The sequence below is a fragment of the Mus caroli genome, unplaced genomic scaffold (assembly GCF_978045245.1).
Source record: "Mus caroli unplaced genomic scaffold, Mus_caroli_1 scaffold_3, whole genome shotgun sequence".
Taxonomy (NCBI): Eukaryota; Metazoa; Chordata; class Mammalia; order Rodentia; family Muridae; genus Mus; species Mus caroli.
In genome coordinates this window covers 57,179,184-57,206,106 of record NW_028227258.1, presented here as the reverse complement: position 1 = coordinate 57,206,106, position 26,923 = coordinate 57,179,184, and the positions used below count along the sequence as shown (strand labels likewise).

General features: G+C 37.5%; 1 protein-coding gene across 2 annotated transcripts in view; it reads left to right on the top strand.

Moving 5' to 3' along the window:
- Trim33 (tripartite motif containing 33) overlaps positions 1-25,595 on the top strand; it is a 69,905-nt gene extending 44,310 nt beyond the window's left edge. The window contains exons 9-20 of one of the 2 annotated variants that reach the window (XM_021157624.2): positions 299-573; positions 1,374-1,538; positions 2,898-3,095; positions 8,735-8,867; positions 10,647-10,710; positions 12,086-12,245; positions 14,592-14,941; positions 16,769-16,892; positions 18,452-18,526; positions 22,023-22,175; positions 23,592-23,642; positions 23,722-25,595. In XM_021157624.2, coding sequence (XP_021013283.1) covers positions 299-573; positions 1,374-1,538; positions 2,898-3,095; positions 8,735-8,867; positions 10,647-10,710; positions 12,086-12,245; positions 14,592-14,941; positions 16,769-16,892; positions 18,452-18,526; positions 22,023-22,175; positions 23,592-23,642; positions 23,722-23,934 — 1,961 coding nt within the window. In that variant the 3' untranslated portion in view covers positions 23,935-25,595. The remainder of the gene's footprint in view (positions 1-298; positions 574-1,373; positions 1,539-2,897; positions 3,096-8,734; positions 8,868-10,646; positions 10,711-12,085; positions 12,246-14,591; positions 14,942-16,768; positions 16,893-18,451; positions 18,527-22,022; positions 22,176-23,591; positions 23,643-23,721) is intronic. The other variant, XM_021157625.3, reaches the window with a different exon arrangement.
- Positions 25,596-26,923: the final 1,328 nt, after the last annotated feature.

Below are 26,923 nucleotides of genomic sequence, written 5' to 3'. Positions count from 1 at the left end.
TGCACTGTTGTGCATGCCCACAACCATCCACGCCTCCCTCCAAAAACATGCACTTGCAAACATACACCACACCCACACAGGTCTAAGAACAGATAGTGTATTCTGAATAATGAACTTATCTGTGGGAGGGCTCAAGGGGCTTCTAATTAGCTTCATCAAACCTAGCTCTCATTTGCGATGTACTGTTGGATGCTCTGAGGTGCTAATTGTCAGAAGGAGGAAAAGATAGTGATTCATCTTTGAAGTGGGCAATTTAGTTGATTATTTGTAAATCCTTCTTATTTTTTTAAACCCTCAGGTAATCTAGTAATAGAGAGTAAGCCAGCTCCTGGTTATACTCCTAATGTTGTAGTTGGGCAAGTTCCTCCAGGGACAAACCACATTAGTAAAACCCCTGGACAGATTAATTTAGCACAGCTTCGACTCCAGCACATGCAGCAACAAGTGTATGCACAGAAACATCAGCAGTTACAACAGATGAGACTGCAGCAACCACCAGCTCCTGTACCAACAACAACAACAACAACCCAGCAGCATCCTAGGCAAGCAGCCCCACAGATGTTACAACAGCAGGTAAGCATTGTGCTCTTCCACTAATGATAGAAATTGAGACGACCACAAATCTACACTTACTTCTTTGCACATGAATTACACAATATGCGTTACTAGGTGAAGTTCAAAGGTCAGAAATATGGGGGAAGTTTAAAGAATAAAGGTGTTAAGTAAGATCATGGGAAGCAGTGACATTTTGCCCCTTGATATGTTATATGCTCCTACCCGCCCTCCCCCACACACACACAGTTGTGAGCCAAAGACCCAGATTGTTTCTAAGCTTTGATGCGTTAGGCATTGGCTGAAGTTACTCTTTTCTTTGGTGTTGTTTATATGCTGCTTCACAATCAATATTGTTAGCTCCACACGAGATGAGTTAATGTCGACCTCCGTTTCCCTCCCTCCCTCCCTCCCTCCCTCCCTCCCACCCACCCAGAAAAGGTAGATAGGAAAAATTTGGAGTTACTTTTTATAGTAATTATCAGTTCTATAAGTATTGGGTTTGGAAAGAGAATATGACCTAATAGTGTACCCTTAATACTACTTAATATTTATACCCTTCTGTTGTAACTGAATTACTGTTACTTTAACATTTTATGATTTGAACAATAAATTTGTAGAAATATCAGCTGAGCATGGTGGAGTTTGCCTTTAATCTCAGCACTTGGGAGGCAGAGGCAGGCGGATCTCTGAGTTTGAGAATAGCCTGGTGTACATAGTGAATTCCAGGACAGCCATGGCTACAAAGAGAAACCCTGTCTCAAAAAGCCCCCCCCCCCAAAGGAACTACTATATGAATTAAAATGTCTACTTTTTTACAGCCTCCAAGATTGATCAGTGTGCAAACAATGCAAAGAGGCAACATGAACTGTGGAGCGTTTCAAGCCCATCAAATGAGACTGGCTCAGAATGCTGCCAGAATACCAGGGATCCCCAGGCACAGTGCCCCTCAGTATTCCATGATGCAGCCACATCTCCAAAGACAAGTATGCCTAGAGTTACATTTGTAAGAATCATACAATTTTAAAACTAAAAGATCATTTTTTATAATTAGAGTTGTTGATGAGGGTCTTTGATATTTATGATAATTTGATATCCTACATATATCTGTTTGCCCAAAAAATGTACATTCACATGAAAATTTGTCTCTTTAAACTTACAGTATGGATTAAGATACTCTGGTTTATCTAAGCTCATTGCCTAGAGTGAAAAACAAGTCAAGGAACATTTGATTTACCTTTAGTCACAATTGATGATTCTGAAAATCAAAGCTAGAGTTTTCCTGATACAGTCAGTATGCTTTTTAACATGACATTTTGATCCTGATATCAAAGAATTCTTTAATAAGGTTGTCTGTGTGTATGTCTGTGTTTTTATATATTTTCTTTTCTATACTCAGGTGTTATTCGTTTTAGATATGCCTAATCTTATAAATTACTGTGGGTTAGGGTGTAGGTCTGTTGTAAAATGGTTGAAATTGTGGGTTTGATCCATTACTGCCAAGAAGCTCCCAAGATGATTCTGATGATGATGATGACCTCAGGTTGAGTGGCTTTGATGTCATCCCAGTGCTAGAGAGGTAGAGGCAGGAGATCAGAAGGTCAAGGTTATCCTTAGCTTTATAGAAAATTCAAGGTCAGCCTAGGCTATAGTAGACTTTGTCTCAAAAGCCAACTATATAGGGATGGAGAAATGGTGATTAATGCATTTGTTACTCTCCAGAGAGCCACATATGGTTCCAAGGACTTATCTGGTAGCTCAGAAATATTTCCAAAAGTCCTTAAATATGTATGACCTTAATCCTTGTAATAGTTTTCTTAATGAAATCAGAACGGAATCATTTATCCATAATTCAGGGTTACTAGGTAAGATTATGTCACTGTTTAGGACTGTATAATAGTAGAGCTAGAAATCAATGTCATAATTCCTTTCTGAAACTCATGAATTTCTACCATATCAAGTTACATTTTGTAGTTCTTTTTTAATTGGTTAAAAGACTAAAGAATCAGAGAGGAATATCTTCAGAACTGTGCTTTCTGTGTCCTGCTATTTGCAAACATGGTGGCTTTCACATCTTCATACATCCTTATTCTGAAGATCATATCAGTAGGTTGACAGATTAACAATTATTTGCAAATCTGTTTTTCTTTAGATAGTACATAAAAACGAGTGAGAAATGAAGACTCGTTTAAACTGTTCTCTTGCATATGAGAGGCCCCACTTTGTCAGTTGCAGGTACTTTTAGTTTGGAAAGTAGACACTAAAAATAGTTATAATTGTTGCTAAGGTATGGTTCAGAGATACTGACAGAGCACGTAATAAATAGTACCTTCTTTTTTAAACAGCATTCAAATCCAGGGCATGCTGGACCGTTTCCTGTTGTATCAGCACACAACCCAATCAACCCAACAAGCCCTACCACAGCAACTATGGCAAATGCAAATCGAGGTCCCACCAGCCCGTCTGTTACAGCAATAGAATTAATACCCTCAGTCACCAATCCAGAAAACCTTCCATCGTTGCCAGACATTCCACCTATACAGGTCTGTAATTAAGCTAAGCAAATCATTTAAAATCTCATACTAATTGAAGAAGATATGTGTTTCAGATTTTGTTTAGTTTCAGGACCCATATTTCCTTGATCCTACTGAAGAGTAAAGGATACACATGTAAAATTTAAAGTTACTGTGCCTGAAACAATAATATTCATGTTAAGAGTATCTAAACAGGTACAATATTAGACCAGCTTTGCTGATATGCTAAGTCTCCAGACTTTTTAGCACATTCCAAAGGCAAGCCTTAGTCAAATAATATGTATTATAAGAATTTGTAGCCTAAAAGAGACCCAGGACCAAAAAAGGTTCTCATCTTTTTTTCTTTTTTTTTTTTCTTTTTCTTTCCTGAGACAGGGTTTCTCTGTGTAGCCCTGGCTGTCCTGGAACTCACTTTTGTAGACCAGGCTGGCCTCGAATTCAGAAATCCGCCTGCCTCCGCCTCCCGAGTGCTGGGATTAAAGGCGTGCGCCACCATGCCCGGCGCGGCGGGAGGGGGTGGGGGGTGGGCTCTCATCTTTTATTACTCTTATTTTTGATCCATTAGTAAGTTAGGATAGTCCACTCATATAAAGCCCTTGGGTAGAGAATGGCTGTGTTTAAATATCAGGAACGAATACTGAAAGGGAATTGCAAAGTGCTTCTGAGGTTTCTCATTTCTTTCAGACATTTTCCTAATAATATGTGTCTTCCATGTCTTTTGACATTTCCAGTTTACTTGAATTAATATTATGTTCTTAAATATAAATAAAGTCTTGAGGATTCTGTTATTTTCCCTTATTAGAGTTGGAGGTCTCCATGGCAGCAAAGAACAGTAAATAGTAGGACAGTCTTGTTTTGTTTTGCTGAGATAGGTTTTTACATATCCCTGGCTGGCTGTAAAGTCACTGAGGTCCTCTTTCTGCCTCCTGAGATACGATAGAAGCCATGTGCCACCAAGACTTGCCTTTGTGAGAGCTTTAAATGATGTTTTGATAGCTTAAGAGTTATTTGAAACCACTGACTTCTCTGATTCTTCCACTCTATTACAGTTTCTTGATAGTTTTCTCCTCTTTTTGCTAAGCGAATGGTAATAGTGCTGAGAGTATTAGAGTATAGAATAGAATAGAATAGAATAGAATAGAATAGAATAGAATAGAATAGAATCGCCGGGCGTGGTGACACACGCCTTTAATCCCAGCACTTGGGAGGCAGAGGCAGGCGGATTTCTGAGTTTGAGGCCAGCCTGGTCTACAAAGTGAGTTCCAGGACAGCCAGGGCTACACAGAGAAACCCTGTCTCGAAAAACCAAACCAAAACAAACAAACAAAAAAAGAATAGAATAGAATAATTGTTGGAATGTAAGTTAAATTGTATTTGTAAGTTACCTTATAATTAGCAGATTGCTTTCTTGGGCAATGTGTTTTGATGCTTGAAATCACTTGATAGAATATGTAATATTGCTATTTATAAGGAAAAAGTGGTGAGTCATTTTCTTATGCATGTAGTAATTGGAAGTTGATTCATACTGTTGCTTATAAATTTACACTCTTCATTATCTATAGCAACACCAAAAAGATGGTTAGAGATTACCTGAAAAGTTAGTTTTGTCGTAGTTTCTAGTATGTTTGCCAGATTGTTCTGCTGTCACCTCTAATTATCCCTGTTTTCATGGTTTCAAAAATATAACATTGGCATCATTTTCTATTTTCTTCTATTCTGACTCCTGTGTCTTACTCTGGACATTTTTTTGGTACATAAAATATGTGGCCTTTTATGCCTGCCCTTTCTTCACTTAGTCTATAGGTATGTCTATTATAACTTAATTACTTCTATGGCTGCATACTATTTCATTGCATAGAATTCTCTTTCTTTTTTCTTCTTTTGAAGATAGGGACTTGAAGTATAGTCTGGTTTAGAATCCACTGTGTAGCTCAGGCTGGCTCAGATTAATTTTGTACTTCACTCTCACTTGGTAGGATTGCAGGCATGTACCCCAAGCCTGTCTCTGACTTTGTGTCTATGGTAATAGTGCTGAGAGTGTTAGACCACACTATGTGTGTGTTCATGTATTAGTTGATGGCTATTTCAATTTCTACTTTTTGCCTGTAAGGAAATAATAGTAATATGAGCTTCTCTCTCCGTTAACTTGCTACCCTTTAAAGCACCTCCTCATGTTGTGCTGACCCCCAACCATAACTGAAATTTTGCTAGTTATGAATCTTAATTTAAATACCTGATATCCAGAATATCTGATAGGCAACCATTATGAAATGTCATTTAACCCCCAAAGGGCTCACGGCCCACAGTTTGAGAACCACTGGTCTATAACCAATTTTTTTGTGTAAGTTATTTCTCTAAGATAAAGGTAAAAATATACCTGAATAGGACAAAACAAATGAACAGGGAAACAAACTAAACAAAACAAGAACCAAGGAATAACCACAAATACATACAGATGGAGAGGCACACATAGTCACACCACAGAAATAAATCCCATAAAAACACAAAATTGGTAACCATAATAAATAAGCAAAAGACCTTAAAGGGTTTTTTTGTTTTGTTTTTTGTTTTTTTGTTTTTTTTTTTTTAAAAACTCAGAGAAAACATGATATCAAAAAAGAATAAAATAATCCTCCAAAAATACCATACCATTGTATTGGCCATCTGCTGATGGACATGGGACTTCCCTTCGCATGGTTAAACTTATTTTATGAAGCTGCTGCTATAGCCTAGACAGCAAGTATTTTTTTTTAACAGAAAATTTTGGGTGAGGCATGTGGCTCAATGGTATAGTCCTTATGTAGCATGTTCATGGAACCGATCTCCCTCCCTCCCTAAGACAGATCATCAGTTTATTGCCCTGGCTGACCTGGAACTCACCATGTGGACTAAGTTGTCCTCCCCATTCAGACTCACTTGCCTCTGCCGCCTAAGTTCTGGGAATAAAGGCATGCACTATCATACCAGGTTATAAAGTTGTCGTACAAGGACTAAAAATAGCAACAAAAAATATAGTAAATACATATACACATATCAGTATCAGTTATTATTTTCATGATCAGATTTTATGTTCTGTGTACAATTGTTGAACTTTCACATAATTTGTTCTATGGCAGGTTTGTGTAATCGGCAACATCGCAGGCATGAATGATGGCTTTGTGTTGTGAGTAGCATCATTAAGCAATAGAATAGAAGAATAGTTTAAAAAGCCCAGAACAGTCATGTGTTCTAAAACACTACTTTGGTCTGTGGCAATCCCATTTATAATGATATTCGAATAAATTATGTAATGGAACTGAAATTTCATTAAGATTTCACATAGAAAATCCAGCATTAATATAAATCAAATTAAATGAATAGTACAAATAGTAAGTTTAATACAAAATATAAATTTCCGTATTTTACACCATCTAGAAAATAATTGTACTTAAGTACATGAATAAGCTGTGTGGTTTGGTTGGTCAGCATGATGATTTTTGTATTAGATGTAAAAATAGTATCAGCAGTGGTTTGAAAATATAAAAAGGCACTACTGAGAGATGGTAAAGTACAGGAGAGAGGCAAAATGGAGTTGGTTAGGAATTACTAACTGTTGTATAGAGCCTTCTTACTAAGACGCTGTTATCTTGGTAATTAAGACAGCTAGAAATAATAAAGTGAGGATATAAAAATTACTGTGCATGATATGTGTGTGTATGCACACCATACAGTTACATGGGAGCCAGAGGTAAAATTTGTGGTGTCACATTTCTCTTCCCCCATCTTTGTGTGGGTTCTGGGAAGTAAAAGGAAAGTGTGCAGCATGGGCTTCTGCTGGCTGAGCCATCTCGGGGTGCTAAAGTGAAAATCCCTGAAAAAAATTACAGTTTGCTTTCATGAGAAGGTAATAAGAGGTAGTAAATTGAAGCCAGAATGCTTCACACTTTAATGTTTCCTATAAACTGTTTCAGTGGTGTGAATATGTGTACCTCTCCATCTGTATATGTTTCTTAAGGTTCTTTTCTTCGTTCTCTTTTGTTTGTTTTTTTTTTCTTGGCTCTCTTTTGTTTGTTTCTTGTCCATTTGTTTTGTCCTATTCAGGTTTATTTTTATCTTAGAGAAATAACTTACACACAAAAAAACTTATAGACCAGTGGTCCTCAACTTCTGGGCCATCTATTTAATTAGAGAACAAAGTTAGAGGTAGAGAATATTAAAGGTAGGTATTGAAGGAGTTGAGTAGGGTTACCATTTTCCCTATTTGTTTTGATGTGGTATGCAGCACTCTCTCTGGGGCTGGATAGATGGTTCCCTATGTTTTCAGCACCTACATGGTGGCTCACCACTGCCTATAACTCTGCTTTCAGACATCCAGTGCCTCCCTCTGACCTCTGCAGGCACACACACACACACACACACACACACACACATGCTGTATATAAACAGCAGCAAAGCACTTGCACATGCTAAATTACTAGTAAATCTCTATGAAGGAAAGACAGCAAAAAGAGCTCCCACCTTCAGTGATTATTGCTAGTTAACTTGAGAGTTACAGCTTGAGTATTCTGTAGTAGAGCTTACAAATGGATGCTTAACCAGGATCTGTGAGCAAAGGGTATATAGACAGAACTACCATTACTTTTTAGTCTGAGTATTTCTGCTTCTAACCTTCAGCCTCACTTGTCACTGGCTTGAGGTGGTTTTGTTTTGTTTTGTTTTGAATGGGAAATTGTCATTTTTGCTTTTGAAGAGGATCCTACCCTGTCTGTAGTTTTTACCTGCTCCATTTTAGTTTCCAGTTCTGCTTTGGTTTATATTCCCTTTTCTCCAAAATGCAGTTTTGTCTTAAGTCAAAAAAAAAAAAAATAGGTTTACAAAAAATATACTTTGACCTACGTTTGAAGAACAGGTTGAAACAGTGAGCAAGTCTGGGAATAAAGAGAAGATTCACTAGTAATAAATAATAAGTTGACAGTTTCTTAGGAATAGTGTGGGTTTTCAGATACTCTCAACACTTAGTGTCTTTTTACTTCTCATGTAAATATTTTCTCACATAAGCACCACTTTCTGCAGGAAGATGGCTTATTTTAAGACAGGAATCTGATGTTAGTTTTGTTTGTTTGTTGGGTGGGGGGTGTTTCAGAATTGCCCTGCTTTATCCTCTGATGGTGTCCTACTGCCTCTAAGATGAAATGAGTTCAGATTTTCTGGCTTTTTCTTTCCTGTGTGTACAGTGATGTACCTTTGTCAAGCTGGATGCTGATAAGGTTAAAGTTGGGGTTTGACATGTATTTCTCCTTGTGTGAATGGTGGGATGATAAAATAGGGAGGGAGGGAGGGAGACTGATGGCAAAGGGCTCCAACAATTTTGAGAAAAGGAATTAAAGTTCGATGTCAGTGTATGAGAGCTGTTTTTGTAGTTGGGCAGACAGGGCTTGGTGGATTACTAAATTTGTCTCAGTAGCTAGATGTGTCATGTAATATAAATGATAAGATCAGTCACATAAGCTCAGACTGTGTGAGTTCTCAGAATAACCTAAGGAAGCTACAGTTAGGTTGAACTTGATACTGAATAATCTGTTAGTTTATAGTAAAGTGAGTACAGACAGTGACATTAATTCATTTGTCATCAGTTTAATCAAAGCAAATTTATTTTTATCTTTCTCTAGTTGGAAGATGCTGGCTCAAGTAGTTTAGATAATCTACTGAGTAGATATATCTCAGGCAGTCATCTACCCCCTCAGCCTACAAGTACCATGAATCCTTCCCCAGGACCCTCTGCATTATCACCTGGATCTTCAGGTAAAACAAACAGGGATATTGCTTCATTGCTTTTAACCCTTTAACGCAGGGGTGGGGGAATGAGGGCTGTCTCCTCATATCTGTAATCAGGTAAAAACAAACAAACAAACAAAAAACCGCAAGAGACGGTGTGTAGATACATGCCATATGTGTATACACTTTACACACAAATGTAGGGAGGAAGGACAAGGACAAGGAATTAAGAAGTTGGCTCAGATGATTATGTGATATTGGGTATTTGCAAGTCTAAAGTCTGTAGAGCATTTAGCAAGCTGGAGACTCGGGGAAGAGTTATTTACAGTCTAGTGTCCAGAAGTAAAATTCAGTTAGGGACTGAAAGGCGTAGCCCAAGCTTTTCAAGGGCTTAGCTGAGGAAACAAGACCCACTTGGATTCTGAAGGAGCACTTGCTTTGCTCAAGGTCTATTGACTTTTCACATTTTGCATGCATATATGTTTAAATGATTTGACAGTCTTTATCTCACTGAAGGATATGATACTACTCAACATACTATGTCCTGTCTTTTGACAACATTAAAGCTTGAAGCCACGCTGTACTCACTTTTTAAGTTTGGAGTCTATTAACTTTTTATAGCCTATGTTTTACAGTATGGATAATGAATTGAGTTTTTAAGTTTAACTCAAGTCAGTTTCAAAATTAAAAAATTGTTTAACAAAGTTAAAACCACATGAATTTTCAAGTTGTAATTTTAAAATTAAAAGCTTAAATTTGCTTTTAACAATTAGAATATTTATAAAGTATAGTCCTCTCCTCAAAGCCCAGTTTGCTTGTTCCTGCTCTCAGGGGTTTTCAGCTGAGACAATCAAGATTCATGATTGGAGCAGTGCCACACAGGGTAATAGTCCAGTCATTTGTGATTAGATCTTTTTTCTTCTTTTTTTCTTTTGGATTTTTGGAACAAAGTTTCACATTGTAGCCCAGGCTATCCTGGAATTTACTATCTAACTTAAGTAGGTAAACTCTACCTCAGGTTCGAAGGTGCTGGGATTAGAGTCAGCCACTAACTACATTCAGCTCTTAGTGTATTTTTTTGATGTAAACTAAATGTGTTTTTTTTGTTTTGTTTCCTAGCTAAAACTGAATGTCTGATTTCTGGAGGAAAAATAGTTCTGATATAAACATGAATGTTTTTGTTTGGTTGGTTTTCTAGACAAGGCTTTTCTGTGTAGCCCTGGCTGTCCTTGACCTCACTCTGAAGACCAGGGTGGCTCTGAACTCTGAGATCCACCAGCCTTTGCCTCCCAAATGCTGGAATTGAAAGCATGTGCCACCACTGCCTAGCTTAAACATGGGTTTTCCCATGGGGTATTTTATTAACATTTTTTGAATTACATTGTTGAGTGTTAGTAAAGATTTTTCAGGACACTGAAATAGAATGAACTTGGTTGATTTGTGTGCATCTGTAATCTCAGCACTTAGACAGGAGGAGGGTGAGTGTGAGGTCAAGGCCAGTCGGGGCTCTGTAATGAAACATTGTCTCAGTTTTTTTAAAATCAAGAGAGTACAGGGCTACCATATAGATTTTATGACATGAAGATGTCACAGTTGTCTCAATTTTCTGCTTTTTACTTATGAGAAATATTGTTTTGGAAGAGAATTCTAAAGTCATGACTGAGCTCAGCTGACAGAAACTGGTTGTCTACTAATGATTACATTTGCCATCTCTGATTTTCCAACTGCCTTTGGTTTACAAGAATTTCTAAGTTGGGTCGTATGGTTTGAACATTCTGATACTCAGTGTGTCATACTGTTTTTTAGGCTTATCCAATTCTCACACACCTGTGAGACCCCCTAGCACGTCTAGTACTGGCAGTCGAGGCAGGTGAGTAATTTTTATTTTCAGTATTATGTTACTTACAACTTTTTTTATAAGAAAAATTTCAAATAAAAGTAAACTAATTTTCATATCCCCAGTTTCAACAATCAGTGCATTAGTTTTGCACAGTCTTCTTTCCTTTGTATTCTTTTCTGTTCTCGCCTTCTCTGGATTATTTGAAATGAATCTCGGAAATTGTGTCATTTTACTTGTGATTATTCTGTTTTGTTTAGATCCAGTTATTAAAGTTGCCAATTTATGAACACTAAAATAAGCCCTATACACTATCATCAGCAAATGTATTTCCATATAGTTTATTTTTGCAGATGTAGAGGTTCTTCTTCTAGACGTTTCTATTTCTCTCATATTGTTATTTAATTCGCCTTTTTATATACACATACAATTTAAAAAGAGTCTTAAAAAAATAAGAATGAGAGATTTGATCAGAATTTAGATTTAATTTGGTGAAAGTAAGAATACATCAGTTGTAGTGTGTGGTTCATTTGGGAGCATGTTTTGTTTGTATGTGTGGTGTGTGTACGCGTGGGTAGTGCATGTGTCGTGGCCAGAGACTGACATAAGATGTCTCATTCACTTCTCTACCTTACCTTTTGAGAACTGAACATGGAGCTCAGGATAAGCTGGCTGATCATTGAGCTCCAAAAATTTGGGGGAGGGAGGTGGTGTGCGCACGCGCATGGGTGTGCACGGGTGTATGTAGATGAGAGGATATTTGTGGGGACTGAGTTTTCTTCTACCACGTGGGTCCTTGGGATCAAATTGAGGCTTGGCTTGGTGGCAAGTGCCTTTACTGTTTGAAAAGTGTTGTTTTGATATTCATTTATTACTTTAGAATATGTCTGTGAAAAAACTCAGTTACTAAATGCCCAACCTTTTTGCTTTTTATAGGCCTCTTTAGCCATGCACCTGTACTCTTCACTTTGCTTTTATTGATTCTGAAAAGATTGTACTAGATTGTTTGCTGTGTATTTATTGTCCTTTTGTTTTAGTCTCCTCAGATCCGAAATAATCTTCCATTGTGAGGCTGATGTTGTAATCTTTAGATGTTTTAAGTGGTAGCGTTGAAACTGTTTCTATAAAGAGACACAATCACTGATGTTTTATGCTACAGGTTGAGCATCCTTAATCTGACATTTGGAATGCTCTAAAATGTATGCACTTATAGGATGCTCCGCATGGAAAATCCATAGTTGATCTCATGTAGTATGTTGCGATCAAATTGCTGGGTGCATTTAAAATATTATTTGAAATTACTGGATATATATATTTGCTTTTGAGGTAATTATCTTCTATCTTTAATAAATAGTACTTTCATGTTACGCTATACAATCAAACGTGGCTTTTATTGTTTCTTAATTAGCTGCGGATCATCAGGAAGAACTGCTGAGAAAAGTGCTCATAGTTTCAAGTCTGATCAGGTGAAGGTCAAGCAAGAACCTGGGACTGAAGAAGAGATATGCAGCTTTTCAGGAGCTGTGAAACAAGAGAAGACAGAGGATGGCAGGAGGAGTGCCTGTATGGTAAGCTCCCGCCAGGATTTGATGGGATATCAGCAGATCATCCATCTCAGTTAGGCATATTTATTTGTCTTTAAATTCTTGTGTCTGACACAAGCTAAGTATTTCTTTTTCTATTTCTGCTCTTAAGAGTCAGCTATTTAGGAGGAACAACAGCATGAACTAACCAGTATCCCCAGAGCTCCTTGGGATTAAACCACCAATCAAAGAAAACACATGGTGGGACTGACTCATGGCTCTAGCTGCATATGTAGCAGAGGATGGCCTAGTTGGTCATCAATGGGAGGAGAGGCCCTTGGTCCTATGAAGGCTGGAATATACCTATATTCCAGTATAGAGGAATGCCAGGACCAGGAATGGGAGTGGGTGGGTTGGGGAATAGGGGATAGGGGATTTTCAGAGGGGAAACCAGGAAAAGGGATAATATTTGAAATGTAAATAAAGAAAATATCTAATTTTTTAAAAAGTCAGCTCTAAGTAGAAAAGACTTGATTGCCTTAATGTATTTTCTTGGTATTATCTAGAAATTTCTAGTTAATTCTAATGCCATGGTACTAAATTCTGTTCTATTAATGGTCTCAGTGAACATATAGGATCTCAAGGCCACAACGGAACCTTTACTATTGTCTGTAACCCAGGAGCTCATCACTAAGCTTGTTCATACAAAAGATTATTGATCAAAGATAGACTTCTCTTTTGTCTTATAATAACCATTCTAAAGTTTCTTAGATGAAATAGTTTATACAGTTTATAAAACAGAATGAAGGAATGTCCAAACCCATCTTCATATAGAAATTTCCCTTTTTGTTATTCTTTCTGCCTAGCTTTTTACTTTTCTACCTATGTTATTGGCAAATAGGCACCTCAGCATATTACTATATTCGGTGCAATGTATGGATTATGGAGCTACAACTTTAGCTCAGTGTTTATAACAATGACATCTCTTCCACTAAAACTCTTAGTTTAGAAAGTACTTCACGGGCTGGTGAGATTGCTCAGTGGGTAAGAGCGCTGACTGCACTTCCAAAGGTCCTAAGTTCAACCAGCAACCACATGAAGACTCACGACCATCTGTACAGCTACAGTGTACTCACATACATTGAACAAACAAACAAATCTTTTTTTTGTTGGGCGGTGGTGGCACTAATCCCTGTACTCGGGAGGCAAAGGCAGGCAGATTTCTGAGTTCGAGGCCAGCCTGGTCTGCAAAGTGAGTTCCAGGACAGCCAGGGCTATACTGAGAAACCCTGCCTCATAAAAACAAACAAAGAAACAAAAGAAAGTGCTCCCATAAAAATAGGTGGTGTGGTGCAAGATCTATTTTATTTGCTATATTCTTCCATTTGTTAAATGATATGCATAAAAGGAGTTTTTTGCTTTGTGGGTCCTTTTTTCTTTCATCCTTCTATGCCACACTCTTTCAGCCCCCTAACATGAGACAGGAGAGAAGAAAACAAAAGGGGAAAGGGCAGTGTTATCATTAGACTGATACCAGGCTGATTAGCGGCATCGAGTGCCTTGGCAAGTATGATCTTCGCCATCAGGATATCTAATTTCTTCTTGTTTCTTCTTTGCCTAACAAACCATGACCAACAATCTGTGCAACCTCTTGGATTCCCAGCATTTTATACCCTCTGAAAAGTCTCCAGAATTCCAAATGTCATAGAATCATAGAAACTATATGCTTCTGGCCTAATCACAGCCCTGCTAGAGCATGAGGCAAATCATAGTCAGCTGCTGTGGACAATCTAAAGCAGCCCCATGTCCAACACCTGGGGTTAAAATAAAAACATATTTGTACAATATTTCTATGCTTTTTAAAGAAACCAAAATTCTCATTTCAGATATGTGTGCTAAAGAGTAGTATAAAATACTTCTCAAATTTTACTTAGCTGATTTAGTTTTTCAAGATATGGTTTCTCTGTGTAGCTCTGGCTGTCTTAGAACTCATTTGTAGACTCAGATTCTCCTGCCTCTGCCTCTCTGCCTCTGCCTCTGCAAGTGCTGAGATTAAAGGTAGACTCCACCACCACAAGGCTTATGTAACTGGTTTTGATTGGAAAAATAGTGCATTGTAATAAACTATAAGAAAAGTATGATTGTTTGTGTATAATAGTTTAATTTCTGAGTCATCTAAGTGAACCAATATTAGAGGGACAAAACCCCCAAAATCATGTCAGCATATGTAATGGCAAGTTATTTGTATTCTTTTATTTCACTAGTGTGATTTTCGTAATAAGAATTTTAGTATTAAGTGTATTCATGTAGCTTCTTATATATTTATGTTTGTTTACTGTATACATGTAAGAATTAAATGATTTTTTAAAAATTGTTTTTGTTTTCTTGTAGTTGAGCAGTCCTGAGAGTAGTTTGACACCACCTCTTTCAACTAACCTTCACCTAGAGAGTGAGCTGGATACATTAACAGGCCTGGAGAACCATGTGAAAACTGAACCTACAGATATCAGTGAAAGCTGCAAACAGTCAGGATTCAGTAACCTAGTTAATGGAAAGTCTCCAATTCGAAACCTCATGCACAGGTCGGCAAGGATTGGAGGGGATGGCAATAGCAAAGATGATGACCCAAATGAAGACTGGTGTGCCGTCTGCCAGAATGGAGGGGATCTTTTGTGTTGTGAGAAATGTCCGAAGGTCTTTCATCTTACTTGTCATGTTCCAACACTTCTCAGCTTTCCAAGGTACCAGCAAAATAGTTCATTTACGTTCTTGGTATTCCCAAATCTAAACATACAACAGAAAGTTATTCAGGGCTTCCCTCAAAGAAATCCCATTTTAAAGATCAAATTCTTTAATAAAAACCTACAGAGCCAGGCGTGGTGGCACACACCTTTAATCCCAGCACTTGGAAGGCAGAGGCAGGTGGATTTCTGAGTTCGAGGCCAGCCTGGTCTACAAAGTGAGTTCCAGGATAGCCAGGGCTACACAGAGAAACCCTGTCTCGAAAAACAAAACAAAAAACAAAACAAAAAAAAAACCCTACAGATAATGAAGCTGATAGGATGTATGTAGTCTAGTAGTAGAACATGTGCCTAGCATACATGAGGTCCCTGGGTTCAATCTCAAACACTAAGATGGGAAAAGAAAACTAGCTATATAAACAGTGCCTTATAATTTTTTTGGCTTGTCTTTGTTTTCTTGATTGTAATACCTGCCTAAATCGCAGTGGGTATGATTTGCTAGTAATCTAATGGGGAGTTTCCCTTCTTTTTATTACCTTACTTAGTTACCTGTATGTCGTCATTTGCATGCATATGCTATACAGGTACTGTGGAACATGTATGGAGGTCAGAACAACTTACAAGAGTCAGTTTTTCCTTCCACCATGTGGGTTCTGGGGACTCAAACTCATCATCAGGCTTACTGGCGAGTGCCTTTCCTTTCTTGCCGTCTTGCTGCACCCCTTTTCTTAGGGTTGTGATATCTTGGAACATTAGGATTTTGCCAGTTTGTTTGTTTGTTTGTTTTTGTTTGTTTTGTTTTTTGAGACAGGATATGTGCTCGTGGCTGTCCTGGGAAATGCTATGTAGACCAGATTAACCTTGAACTCAACAGAGCTTTTCCTGCCTCTGATTCCCTAGTGCTGAGATTAAAGGCATGTGTCATCATAACCAGCTAAGGTTTTTCCAGTTTTCAAAGCAGATAGTTAGGAATATGAACTATAAAATTTCTAGAATTAGAATTTACTTTCATCTACCCACATTACTCTATATACTGTATATCTATATATAGGCAGGGAAAAAGAAAGATATGAACAAATAATTTATGAAATGTATGATTCAGTAGAAATCCTGATTTTAACAAAAGTAAATATTTTGTCTGACTTAAAAATTTAGGGAGTGTATATGAGTATAAGCACATATATAAGTCTATATGACTGTAAACACAAGTGCATGTTTGCATCTGCAGGTTCTTTGTTTTGTTTTTTGAAAGGCTATGGAAAAGCCTCGGTCTGTTGCTGATGTATTTAATACACGTGAGAACACTGTAAGACAGCTCAAGTAACTGTGTAACCGCTACTGTTTTCTTTGTATGTATGGCGGGAACATGTGGGACAGCCAGGGGACAGCCTTGGGTGTTACTGCTCCATTGCCTACTTGAACTCCTCAAAAGGCCAGGCTTGCTTGCAAATGAGCCCCAGGGTTTCTCCATCCCTGCCTCTCCAGTGATGGGAGTTAAAGGCATCAACTAGGTCTTCAAGAAGTAAATGATGAATGTTTTCCTATCACAGAACTAGGGCTGGGCAGTGGTGGCACACACCTTTAATCCCAGCACTTGGGAGGCAGAGGGAGGCAGATTTCATAGTTCGAGGCCAGCCTGATCTACAAAGTGAGTTCCAGGACATCCAGGGCTACAGAGAGAAACCATGTCTCGAAAAACCAAAAAAAAAAAAAAAAAAAAAAAAGAAAGAAAGAGAGAGAGAGAGAAAGAAATAACCTAAAGACTTGCACTAAGAGCCTTCTTTGTTGTAGTTACATGGACTAATGGCCAAATTTTCCCCTGTACAGTGGAGACTGGATATGCACATTTTGCAGAGATATTGGGAAACCAGAAGTTGAATATGATTGTGATAATATGCAGCATAGTAAGAAGGGGAAAACTGCGCAGGGCTTAAGCCCTGTGGACCAAAGGGTAAGTGTGAAAGCTGACTTGTTAACAGAGACGTGATGGTTGTGATCCCTCCTCCACCCATATAATCCTCACCCCCGTGTAACGGTCGTATGACCTGGTAGGTTTTGTGTCATCTAATGAATCGTCTTATGACTTCTAAAGCCTTAATTTTTAGTTTAAGACTTTTAAAAAAGATATTAGACCCTTGTTATAACAGCCCTAGCTGCGCTTGCATTTGTAGCAATTTCCTTCTGTATGCTGAGATTACAGGCATGTTTCCTCAGGCCAGACTTCACTCTTAATATGTTTCAATTCAAATCTTGATTTCTGATCCTCTCCCTCAAAAAATAGCAAATACCAGACAAATACGTCCTTCCTTCGTATTCCCTATTGCTCTGTTCAACTCTATTGTGGCCAGAAATCTCTTAAGATAAAAAGTCACATGTGATTATAATGCCGTTTTCTTTCATCTCCCCATATTTATCACCCTAAAACATTCACAATTCCTTCTGCAGACTATTATGATAATTTGGTGATGATTTCCTGGTTTCTTCTCTTGTTCCTTTAGTCTGTTTTTCTATATTTAAATTTTTCTTTTTCTTTAAAAAAAAAAACTTTGCCACTTCTTTTTAATATTTTTAATAGCTTCTCATGTTAAAAATGAAATCCAAATTATTTTTATTTCACTCACATTTTCACGGATCCCATCCTTCCCTGATATCTACTGGCAAGTATACCTTCACATAGTTCTGTGGTAATTAGAATTAAGTTTGTAATCTAATCTAATCTAATATGTATGCTTGAAAATTCTTCTGTGAAGAGAAGGAATATGCTTAGGATACATAAACATTAAAGTTTAAGTAAGCAGAAACTAAATGTTAGTGTAATAGCTCTTTTTGGCGCACGCCTTTAATCCCAGTACTCAGGAGGCAGAGGCAGGCGGATTTCTGACTTTGAGGCCAGCCTGGTCTACAGAGTGAGTTCCAGGACAGCCAGAGCTACACAGAGAAACCCTTGGGGGGGGGGGGGGAATCATGTGAGCTTAGAACTCAGGAGGCAGAGGCAGCACAGTGACGGCTAGTATGGTCTATATAGGAGTTGTAAACAAGTCAGACCTGCATAGTGAAACCCTTTCTCAAAAAAGATAAAAGGAAAAATGAAAGGGAAGGTGTTCTTTGTGGGGTGTGGGGGATTGACAGGGCTTAGCAATTTGATCAGAGAGAGGGAGATCGTGTTCATTTTGAACCTGAGTGTAGTCTGAAAAGCAGAGGTTTTATTGGTCTTACCTGCCTTGGGAAATTGTATTGACTACTAATGGTGAAATTTTCTTTACCCCTTTACTATAAGTTGTTTTTGTGACTCATTTTTAATTTTGTAGCTATGAATTAATTATTTTAGTTTTATTAGAATAAAAACTCAGTAGAATAGATCATAGTTTCAAATTTTAAATCAAAGCAAATTATTCTCTTTGATACCAATTATATGGAAAGTAATGTTCAGTTTATTATAATAACACCTTGTAGCTGTATTCTCCAAAACATCGGGAGAAAATCGTTGTCTTCTTTTTCTTTTGGGGCCAGAAATGTGAACGTCTTCTGCTTTACCTCTATTGCCATGAATTAAGTATTGAATTCCAGGAGCCTGTTCCTGTTTCGGTGAGTATTGCCCTGGTAAAGAAATCTGTGGGCTGTGGCTTAGACACAGGTAGTTACTAGTACTCACAGGTAATAAGTTCCTTCACTACCCTGTGACTCCCTGTGTTCTGATACTTCCTCTCCCATCATTGTTTTAGAACTTAATTTTAACTGAATGTTATATATACTTGTATGGTACAGTATGATGTTTTTACATACATAAAATTTAATCAGACTAACATGCCCATTACCATCAATTTAAATTTTTGGTAATGAGGAATTATAGAATTTTGAAATACCCAGTTTATCATTAAGTGTGATTTACATGTGAGTAAGGCAGTAGTAGATGGGTAGAATTTTTACAACGGCCTGATTGAAGTTTCATATTTTTGGGGCAACATCTTTTTTTTTTTTTTTTTTTTTTTTTAAATCTTACCTCTCATTCCAGACTCTTTAGTCAAATCTCTAAACAAATCTCTAATTTGTTTTGTTGTTTGTTTGCTCTTTGTTGTTTTTTTCTTTTGAGATAGAGATTTTATGTACTCTTAACTATCCTAGAAATCAAAGAGATCTGCCTTTCTCTGCCTCCCCAGTGCTGGTATTTAATGCTCTGTAAACATCTTTTTAAGTAATTATTATTATTTTGTTAAATTTATTCTTGGGTGTATGCTTATTTTGCCCGCATGTATATTTGTGTACCATGTGCGTGCCTGGTGCTCAGGGAGTCTGGGAGAGAACATTGTCTCTCTTAGGACTGTAGTTACTAGCAGTTGTAAGCTGCTCTGGTTGCTGGCAATGGATCTCAGCTCCTCTGGAAAGAGGAGCCAGTGCTTTTAACTCCTCAGACATCTCTCCTGCCTCTAAAAATGCTGTTTTACTATTAAAAAAAAATGAATGTTATGAATGTTTACTTGCATGTATATATGTTTACTGTGGGCATGCCTGGTATCCATGGAAGTCAGAAGATGGTGTCAGATACCCTAGAATACGAGTTACAGGCAGTTGTGAGCTGTCACGTGGATGCTGGGACCCGAGCTCGTGACCTCCTTTTCTTTTTTATAAATTTATGGAGTGCAGTTTGACAATTTGATAAATGTTTACAGTTTGTAGGTTTGGTTTGGTTTGGTTTGGTTTGGTTTTTTTTTGGAGGAAGGGTTTCACTATGACTGTCCTGGTGATAGACTGGTTCAAATTCAGATCCACCTATCTCTGCCTTCTGAGTGCCAGGATTACTATTCTTAACCTCATTGAACTATTTAGAAGATTATATAAAATAATTTTTTCCAATGCAAAAGCAACAGGTTTATTTTCTAGCCCGTTGGGGTTTACCTTCAATTAGTCCCTCAAGATGACTTACTAAGAAGGCGCCTTATATAAAATAATTACTGTAAAGTTTGCACATAGTTTTTTACATTGTTAAGTGTCGTCATTTAATTAATTTGTATGTATATTAGTCTGGGAACTTGAATCTGAGTTTTGTAACTAAGTGTTTCACTACTGAATTACATGCTCATGTCACAGCCGGAAACCTTATTAAAGCTAAGTGGATATGAGCTCCATCTGTTAAAATTACACTTTGTAAGCAAGGTATGCTGTTGCTAGGACTCAGGTATCTAGGTTAGGAAGATAATTTGAGGCCACCTTGAGTTTATGCAAGACATGTATCCCCTCTTTAATTGTGTGTGCATATTGCTCTGATAGGATCTACGTTTTATTTCTTTTTTGTGTGTTTGTTTTGGTTTTTCGAGACAGGGTTTCTCTGTGTAGCCCTGGCTGTCCTGGAACTCACTTTGTAGACCAGGCTGGCCTTGAACTCAGAAGTCCTCCTGCCTCTGCCTCCCAAGTGCTGGGATTAAAGGCGTGCGCCACCACACCCGGCTCTATGTTTTATTTCTACAATCTCCTTTTACAATTGACATAAGGGATATAATTTTAGTGGGAAGAACACTGAAATGGGGAGAAAGCTTGTTCTTTTGGTTCTTCCCTTTTTCTCTCCTACTTTCCTTTATCTACAGGTCCTGCCTGTAACGTTAGAGAGCTAGGATTACAGTGTGACTAGCCACATGCAAGTCAGTTAACTTTATAAATTAGAAAACAATGGACTTTTCCACCTTTCATTCCTAATTGTATAGTAAAAATACTAAATTAACTTATAAGATTCTGTGTCTGCTCTGTTCCCAGGATGCTCTGTAAATGTTGAGTAAAGGTGTATTGTTGACGTTTTCAAAATGGCTTTGCCATTTCTAAGCCCTCTGAAGACAAATAGTGAAGATAGAGAAAAGACACCTAGGAAGTTCTAAAGTACTACAGTGAAAGAAGGGCTAGGGAGCCTTATTGCCTAATTAGAATAGAGTGTGCTATATGCACTTTATTTGTTAGCTGTTTAATTTTAACAAAATATTATAGGGTACTTGATTGTTTGCTAAGTAGGCTGAGAAAAGTACAAAGGTTTTGACAGATAAAAACTGCCATTTGATTCTCAAAACCCTTTTTCATCTTTTAAATTCATGGATTTATTTCACAGTAGAAAATAGTTTCCTAGTGTTTTCTTTTCATGAAATATTCAGATAGCTTCTCCAGCTTGGTAGTGCATGTTAGTAGTCCCAGGCTGAGGCAAGAGGATCTTGAGGAAATTGAGGCCAGCCTGAGCTATCTTTTTTTTTTTTTTAAATTTACATGAGTACACTGCAGCTGTCTTCAGACACACCAGAAGAGGGTATCCATGTGGTTGCTGGGAATTGAACTCAGGACCTCTGGTAAGAGCAGTCAGTGCTCCTAACTGCTGAACCATCTCTCCAGCCCACAGACTGTCTTAAAATACCATTGCTGTGTGCACTTATGTCCCACAGATAGAAAACTTTTGGCCAAAGGTGGAGTCAGAATGTTAAATGTAACTTTTCCTTTCAGTGTTCTGAGATTCTTGTGAAGCCTTGACACCACGCTGTACTCTACCCATAACATTCATAGACTTTCAAATAGTTTTTATTCTTTACTTTTTTTTTTTTTTTTTTTTTTGTAAGAGCTCTCCTAGGATTCATCAAATACCAAATGAACCAGATATGGCCGTAGATCTTTTGGGAGGCAACTTCTCCTGCTGGTTGCTTTTTTCCCATTTATTCTTATTAAAGATAGGATCTTGGGAACTTAGAGTAACCATTCGAACCAGCATGTATCCTGCAGTAAGTAAGATCTGATAGTCAAGATAGATTCAGACAGAAAACTTGAAAGTATATTTGCTATGCATCAAATGTAATCAATATGCTGTATATTTTCACATTAAATAGTTTGATATTGCTGTGCCGGGCGGTGGTGGTGCACACCTTTATTCCCAGCACTCACTCGGGAGGCAGAGGCAGGCAGATTTCTGAGTTCGAGGCCAGCCTGGTCTACAGAGTGAGTTCCAGGACAGCTAGGGCTACACACAGAAACCCTGTCTCGAAAAACCAAAACCAAAACAAAACCAAAAATAAAGTTTGATATTTTGGAGAATTCTGACCTGCCATGATTTATTTTTTAGATACCGAACTACTATAAGATTATAAAGAAACCGATGGATTTATCAACGGTGAAGAAGAAGCTTCAGAAGAAACATTCCCAGCATTACCAAATCCCGGATGACTTTGTGGCTGATGTCCGTTTGATCTTCAAGAACTGTGAAAGGTTTAATGAAGTATGTTAGCTTCCAACCTATAGAGTATTGACTATTAGTTTTCTTCTGCTTGTTTGGTTTTTTTTTACCCCCTGTTGAAAGAATCACCTAATTTGCTTGTCTCTTCCCCTTCCCCCTTTCTTTATTCTATAAAAGCGAAATTTGCTTTTTTTCCCCCTCAGCTCTAAGAGAAGAAAGATTATTATGTATAGTTTGGAGTATATTCCTAAATACAAGACACTAAGAGTATTACTGAATATCCTTTCCAGAGGGAGTTGTGGTTCAATAGGAAAATAGTCTGAAGTTGAGGAACCTACTTGGTGGGATATGATTATGTATTCCCACATTTGGGTCACCTACAGGAAATTTAACAGTGCCTATATTTGTTTAGTTCTATCACTGGCCATACACAAAAAGAGTGTTAAGACTAAACTGCAGGCCTCAATATGTAATGGTGAGGGTTTGGTTTCTACAGTGAGTTTTTGTGAACTCTCTGAAGCTAAAGACGCCTTACCTATAACTGAAAAGAATGTGACAGATACTCTCTATAAGGGAAATTTCTTTTTGTTATCTTTTCAGTAACGTCAAAGTTTATATTGTTATAGAAGATTGTCTTCATTATAGGAGAAGAAAATGGTACTAGATGAGAATCCAGGTCTACTCATAGCAGTCTCTAGTGGCATCAAGGTGTCCCTGTAATATACAAACCAAACTCTTCATGAGGTGTAAAGTGTAGTCACCTTGATATCAGTATGCCACAGAATATATCTGTAAAATCTTACTTCAAATTACAAGTTAGAATTTTTGTCTGTTTAAAAATTTAGATTATTTTCAAATGGATATGCTATTGTATACTATCAATGATAGAAAGATACGTTCTGCCTGTCAAGAGTTCACTTGTGGGCCAGGCATAGTGGTGCACGCCTTTAATAATAGCACTTGGGAGGCAGAGACTGGCAAGTCTTTGTGAAGTCCAGGCTAGCCTGGTCTATATAGTGAATAGATCTAGGATAGCAAGATCTATATAGGAAGACCTTGTCTCAAAAAACAAGCCAAGCAAAACAAAAAAAGTTAGTTTGTAATTAATGTATTGCCATAAAGATAGAATTCTGATTATCTTGTGGAAGGTTTCACCATTTTAAAAATAGCATTCTAATTTTCTCTTGAGTAGATTGATGCCTTCAGACAAGTTTCTACTAAGATTGACCTCAGTAGTTTAGAATGAGACTGTTACTAAGGTTTCAAAGTAACTTTATTAACAGTTTTGTAAAGAAAGTTGTTCCATGTTCAGTAGAATTTTAGATAGCACTTAATCTGGTTTTAGCAATTTGTTCTCCCTAGTATGGCTGACTTTCGTCACCAATCCTATACAGTTTCTTAACTTTAGAAAGGTTTATAATTTCCCTTTTTTTTTTTTGACTCTGGTATCCTTTTTAGATGATGAAAGTTGTTCAAGTTTATGCAGACACACAAGAGATTAATTTGAAGGTAAGCTTTTCAGACCATGCAAACTTGGTGAAGGAATATGCATTATCAATAGGTGAATATTCCTATCTTTTGCTTGCAGGCTGAATCAGAAGTAGCTAAGGCAGGGAAAGCAGTTGCATTGTACTTTGAAGATAAACTCTCAGAGATCTACTCAGACAGGACCTTCGCTCCTTTGCCAGAGTTTGAGCAGGACGAGGATGATGGTGAAGTAACAGAAGACTCGGACGAAGATTTTATACAGCCTCGTAGAAAACGCCTAAAGTCAGACGAGAGACCAGTACATATAAAGTAAAATGACGCGGACTTAAATCAGTTGTTAAGAAGAAGGAAACAAAACAAAACACCCTTTTATTTAAGTGTTACTGGACTATCCTGTGTACAGTGGTTTTACCTCCTTACAGAAGCTGGTAGCTTTCATACAGTATTAGATTGAAATAATGGAAACAGAAAACATTCTTGTCAAGAAAAGGGGAGAGAACTCTGTTTGCAACTTTAAGAACAAAATTAGAAGTGAAAAAGTTTGGGGATTTGCTACAAATGAAGATGGTTCTCTGGCTGTTTGAAATGTAGATGATCATGTCTGATAATTGCAGGATACTGAGTTGGGCAAGCCTGCTAAGCTCATGTTGCGAGATGTGTCTCTGCTGGAGCACACAGATACTCAAGACAACTTAAAAGCCTTCCCCTCCACAGATACAAATGGGTTGTTTTCTGGTTAAAAATGAGTACATGAGATTCCACTTGAATGTCACTAAAGATGCATTGAATCATGCCACTGCATTTTCTCTCATTTTGATCTATTTGGCCTTAGGTTTTAAGTTGGTTTAAAGAACTCAGCAGTAGTTTTATTTTATTCTTAGATGTAGGGTCTAGGAACATAACCATTGATCGTTTAGTCAACTAAAATGGTGTACTAAAATGATGATAACTTTTAGTAGTGGATCATACAGATTTATGGAAGTCATTTCCAGAAAACCCTCCAAACAATTACACTTACTGGTCAGATCATCTGATCACGGCAGTTAGTCATTCCCCTGAAAGGCAGAACATTTAGTTCAGAATTTTCTGTGTAGGTAAATTAGATTGAGAAGGTGACAACTTTAACCTAGTCTTCTTCATACCAGTTTCCAGTAGACCACTATTGGTAAACAAAAATCTGTCAGCTACCAAATGTGTACAATTTTCTGTATTTCACTTTGTCTTATTTGTAAATAGTGAGCTCAGACTTCTGGCAGATCAGCAACATTTGCTGAGCCTGTTTTTTAAGCTAATGTGTATTCTTACTAATGTTCCTACCAAGAATGGATTTGTAATATATGCTGTCTATTTCTAATGTTCACATTCATATTTTGAGGTTCTATCTTATTTTAATAGAGAACAGACGTCTCAAAAAATCTTCAGAAGCAGCTTATTATTGAAATATCAAAATACTGAAATAAACCCGGTGGGGTTAGATTACTCATCTGTCCACCAAGTGGGACACATGCATGGACTGGGGGCTTTAAATGACTTAGAAGAGACCTTTAAGTAAATCCTGAAAACGAGCCAATCCCCACTTGAATGGTAATTGGAACAAACCCAACCTTAGTACTACCTGACGGCAGGAGCAGACCTGCAGCAGACAGATGCGCTCGCGCGGGTTTATCTTCCTCCTCTGCGTTGTGACGCTCAGATCAAGTGTGCTCTAGACTGTGTTCGCCTCTCCGCTGGATTAAGAGGTGTAGTCCTACTTCTGTATGGACACAATAGAATATAAAGTGACCAAAGTAGAATTCAACATCAGAAACATTTCAGGTGTCAGCAGATGTGTGGCAAATCATTTGCCTCTCAAAAAATTCAAAGTAAGGAGTTCAAACTGTAGATCTCCTCAGAAAACTATGTGACGTAATTGTCGAAGAAGTGAATATTTTTAGTGTGCATTGAATCAAATAAAGTGCTCTAAGGAAATTATTACACAGATTCCTTTGGGTTGTTTTTTCTTAAGGGACGTGGGTAAAGAGGAGAATTATTTAGGCCTTTTCATACTGCACTTAAAAGAGCTTGATCGTATTATTACCTCATCTCCTGGCTTCCATTTAGCTTCCCTTATAAATTAAGCTTCAAACCATTTATCATTTTATGGAAGTTTGTTTTTTAGGAGGGGAAGAAAATTTATTTTTAAAATGTTTTATTTATACCTATTTCTTCTTTTCTTTGATTTCCATGATTTTGACTTTGTAAGTAAGTGAATATCTAAGGGTACATTTTTGGCAAGTGGGGGCGCAGGGGTTTGACGTCATTTCCTGACACTTCTGGGTTCCGGGGTTTTTTATTTGCTTCTCATGTGAATCCTTTACAAACTTGTTAGCAGTAAATTACAAACAATCTCTGTTAAGTGGAGCAAACACAGATTGTTAAGCAAATGTCTCTCAATATTTGAAACCCTGAGAGAGAGAGTGTGTTCCATAAAGGCATTCTCATGTTGCCTGTTGTTTCGGTTTCCCTTTAACACTATCAAGTTAGAAGCTTCTCTATGACAAGTGTTTGGTAAGCTCTGTTTTTGTTAGCAAAGGTACCCTACTGCTGAGGAATAAATTGCTATCAACAAGATAGTCACTTTAACATTTATAAACCCCTTTTTGCACACTGATCATTGTGTTTCCTAGGTTGTTCAGCTTTAAAATAAGTATGACTAAAAAATAGAAAACGTAATTCTTATTCAAATTATCTCATTTCCCTGTTTATATTTTTTAAATTCACACACAGAATATCTGTTGACTCCCAGGTGTGGGTATGATATTCCCATGTTAATAATCTTTGTTAGAATCTGTACCTTAGATTTGGGAAAAAGTCCACCTACTGATGATCCCTTAAAATCCTTCAAAGTTCTTGATGAACTTAGGGTCATTTTTCCAATCAGAAAACTAAGAATAAATGTTCCTCAACCCGCTCTGCCAGCCTTCATTTACGTATCATTTACGTATCTCGGCACTTGACTCTCCTGCTTGACTGAGTGAACAAACTGCTGTATTGGGCACAGTGTTAGGGTCAGTTTAGATCATGGACCTTGTTCTATATGCAAACATCAAACTCTTACCACAGAGTAATGATAAAGCGTTCCATTCCCTTTGGAATCAAAGGGTTGATTTTCCAACTTCTGTTTCTTATGAAGGACTTGAGGTCATTAAATGTCCATTCTCATTCTTTTAACAGGTTTGAGATTTTTTTTTTTTTTAGTTAATCCAAAGACATGATGCTTTAAAGTGTGCAAATTATAGTTTTATTGAGATTACCTCAGCAGG